We start from the raw sequence: 4,242 nt of genomic DNA, 5'->3' as shown, positions 1-4,242 counted from the left end.
GAGAGTAAAGGTGATCTGGTGGGATTTGTCAGGATTTATTTTGATTCTCCAGTTTTTACACCATTCTTCAATAGATGTTATGTGTGCCTGTAGTGTTTGTGATTCATTAGTTGGGTTCTTGTTTACAGAAAGTATACATGTGTCATCAGCGTATGTTGTTAGGACTGTGTTAGGGTGGGTTGGGATGTCAGTTGTGTAAACCGTATAAGGAATGGGACCTAAGATACTACCTTGAGGAACTCCGGCGGACTGAGAAAAGAGAGATGAGTAAGCTAGGTTATGATTTACTTTAAAGGTTCTATCAGTCAGGTAGGAGCGGATTATAAGGAAATATGACTTAAAAATTAGATTTTTAAATAGTTCTACGTGAAAAATAATAAATTATCAGAACCGATATCTTTTTTCACCTACACAAAACTGTAGGCCAGCTAAGGTATCTAAGTGCTGTATTACAATTAATTTTATTAACAAACCACTATGAGAAATCCTATAATTTCCATTGGTGGATCCAAAACAAGGCACAGAGGAGGTGGTTGGGTACCATTCCTAAATCTAATAATTTTATTTAACTATGTTAAAGTCTCATTTTTCCGTTCCAAGCAAATATTTCAAAAGTGATATAGAAAGGTCGCTTCCTGGGTGTTTTAGTGGGGTGGCTTCGGCCGGGAAGGATTGCCATTTCTTGTGTTACGTGAGATTGTGACATGTCGTACATCGACCAACCTACTCCCTATAATTCTCTGTTAGGGAAGTCAGATAAGTAAGGACTACCATGGAAGGCGAGAGTAGGGGGTTTCACGTCGTTTTCCAATTTCAGTTACTTTTTAGATTGCTCTATACGCTTTGTTTAGAAGGATTGCCTATATATTTTTATCCTAAACAAAACAAATTTGCTCCATAACAAAATATTGTTTCATTCTTGCGTAGATTTTAATTCCTAACACCCTAAAGGAATATTTATGGTAATATTTATAATTTAATACATACATATATATTACATAATATATACATTTATTATATCATATTATATATTATTTATTTATTGTAAAACTATTTATTGTAAATCAAACTTGTGTTACCAACTTTTGATTCCTATTTAATGACTTTTATTAAAAACATAATACAAGAAATTCTTCAGTGTAGGTTTTGTTTTAGGATTCATAAATTAAAAATGCTTATTTTCAAAAACATTTCATATTTTCAGTTAACTTTAACAACGGCTCATCGAGAAAACAGTTAAGTTACACCCTAAGCTTCCTCGCCGCAGGGCTGCTACTGGCGAGGTAACTTGTGGGACAAGGCATGGTCAGTACACGTCTCCAACTGCATTGTAAATTAAGTTCGATTTAACGCAACTCCAAGTTACCGACTTGACTAAGTCATTGAAAAGTTTTTTCATTAATTGTGATATTTTATGTTAATTTTCTTCATATTTTTTTTTAAATTGAAAAAAAACGTTATATGTTGATAACTGCTATTGTAAAATTAATTGTATCTGTAAGGGAATTCGATGTAAGTACGTTTATAAGTTGTGTTTTATGTAATTGTACAAAGTTTTAGTAAGTATTTTTTTATCTATTTCTTATGTAGCCTTGTCTAAGTACTATTTTATAAGTACCCTGTATGATGTACTCTAATATAAGTATATTATGAACTTTTAGATATAAATGGCTTAAAAGCGTTCAATGATAATAAAATTAGAGTTATGAAAAACTAAATAGCAAAAGAACATTCAAGTAATTTATTGCTAAGTGTAAGTATTTGTTTTATAAAATGTCTTATTGAAATGTTAATCATAATTAATTATTATTATATTTATAATAAATACCTTCTATTTATGAGAGATTTATTATTTTTCTATGAACCTAAATTGTCATAACAGAAACAACATTTTATGATTCTGGAATTGAAATAAATCTTTTATTGCAGTTATAAACTGTATTTAAAAGTTTTTTTTTCTTTGGGGGTCAAATATATTTTTTTATGTAAAATATCTCAAGCCTCTTTCCTGTTCAAGCTCTTCCTGGCATCAAGATTTTTTTAAGCACTTTCCTGTTTAAAAAAAAAATACAAAACCAGGTTTTACAGTAAAAGTAAAAATAATTCTACGGGATATTAAATTAAGGAAAACGGTAGTTTTTCTTAAATTGTGAGTAAATATCCAACTGACAGTCTTATTGAACAATTTGTATTTTTATTTAAGTATGTTTTTTATTTGACTCCTCAGTCCTTTTCTATTTTGTTAAATACAAAATATGTTGTTTATATGTAAAATTAAATCGCGCCTTCTACCGAAAAACTTAAAAATTAGAATTTACAAAACTATTATCCTTCTTATTGTTCTTTACAGTTACAAGACCCTCTTACACTAAGGGATGAACAGCGTCTTAAGGTTTTCGAAAATAAAGTATTACGCAAAATATTCGAACCGAAAAAGCCGATGAATTAACAGGAGAATTTATAAGATTATACAACGCTGAATTAAGGGACCTACTCCCCGTAAATATAATTCACGTTATAGCATTGCGGCGTATAAGGTTGTAGGGCTTAGTAACAAGCTCAACGGACGGGTAAATGTCCGAGGGGTAGGCGGAAACGTAGATGGGAGGATTCCGTTCAAACTGATTTAGTAGAATTGGGTTTGGAGGGGCATCATTAGAAGGATGTATGCAGAGAGCGTTTGGTAGTATCGGCATCGAACCTTCGGGTTCGTTAGGCCTTATTATTATTTGTAAATAATGAACAGTTTAGTTTTTTTTATTTCTGCCCAAAGCAATTTTTATAGATTGTATTTTTAGAGAGTATTTCAATGCGGATAGACCTATCTGGTATTAAAGACTACTCAATTAGACTCTTGATTCAAAAAGTTTAATAAAAACATTAGATTCGTTTTGAAAACTGGTTATTTGGACTCGGAGGACCACAAAAACGTTTATTTCATTCGATAACTCAAATTTGAACGAACACAATTGCAATACTTCCACTTACTATATATTCCACATATAGGTAAGTGAAAGTTATTATTATTTGAATGGACATTTAATTTAAATCATTTATGTTCTTTTTTTACTGTTCGAATGCAATACATACGATTTTAATAATTGGAACCAACGATTTTTATTAAACCCACCATTCAAGTGAAAAATCGATTCATCCTTAAAATAAGCAAGGTCTGGTCCTCATTAAAATAATTTTACAGGTCTGCATCATTTAAAAAAAAATGTTTAAATAGTTAACCGTCTGTTTCATAGATGGCAGTTATAAACAATAGTTGAGAAAGAATTTTATTATTAACTAAAGAAGAAAATAAACTTCTACGAGTTTATCTGTGGTTGTTATGACAATAATCAGATCTTTTTGACTATTGCCATAACGTCCATGAACACACAAAAAAAGTAGTAATAGTTTTGTAAAATCTGACGTTTTGGAACTAGCAAGGATCTATTTCCACATAATTTTCACCTTATTTTACCTCCTCTTTTAGAGCAAATATGAATATTAATAGTCATAAACGATTCTAATTATCTTAAAACAATATTAATTAAGTGAAAACAAATTATGACACTGATCCCTTCTCATTCAACTAAGGCGCCCCTGCCTGAATGAACCCATTCTCCTTCTTTCCGTATATAAAGGAGAGAAAAAAAAGTAAGCCTTGAAAATGAAAAGCTCTAGAAGGAGGAAAAAGGAGGAGAGCACAAGAGGAGCAGGTAAAACAGAATATTAAAAGGTGACTGAAAGACAGAAAGGCTTAGAGAAGTGAATAATAGATTAGGAGACTCTATAAGGGCGAGGTCTATAGGGTCTAGTCTGTCCGTTCTAACTTGCGTCAAACCGTTCTACCCTCTTACCGTCTTATATACTATACCTATACTTCCTGCTCGTAACACCTTTGCAAAGAAGCCTCCTTTATAAAGTATACCTTAAGCCACGCTCACCCTTAAAAAAAATGATAAAACGAATAATTTTTATTTTTAATTATATAATCCACAATAATTTAATCTAACCAACTTTTAGGAATGATCTTATAAAGTTACATAATGTTAAAAAAAAACTATTGAATTTCAATTGAAAAAGTTTTTATTTACATATTTTATATTATAAATATTCCACCAATACATAATACTGCCCTGGTTATAGTTACTTTATCACTAAACATACCATAACGGGTCAAATGAAAATGCACGTATAATTTTATTGCGTTTGCACATTTGACTTCATGACTTTTTCTAAGTAATTAAT

The 4,242-nt window shown here is 30.8% G+C and overlaps 1 protein-coding gene across 1 annotated transcript in view; it reads left to right on the top strand.

The window, feature by feature from the left end:
* The window catches only part of LOC106678173 (uncharacterized), a 109,640-nt gene extending 107,994 nt beyond the window's left edge, over positions 1-1,646 (top strand). Inside the window, exon 6 of the mRNA XM_014416544.3 lies at positions 1,205-1,646. Coding sequence (XP_014272030.1) covers positions 1,205-1,287 — 83 coding nt within the window. The 3' untranslated portion in view covers positions 1,288-1,646. The remainder of the gene's footprint in view (positions 1-1,204) is intronic.
* The last annotated feature ends 2,596 nt before the right edge of the window (positions 1,647-4,242 follow it).

This window comes from Halyomorpha halys, unplaced genomic scaffold (assembly GCF_000696795.3).
Source record: "Halyomorpha halys isolate HHAL.00 unplaced genomic scaffold, Hhal_1.1 Scaffold127.1, whole genome shotgun sequence".
Classification (NCBI taxonomy): Eukaryota; Metazoa; Arthropoda; class Insecta; order Hemiptera; family Pentatomidae; genus Halyomorpha; species Halyomorpha halys.
This window is presented reverse-complemented; position numbering and strand designations above follow the sequence as displayed.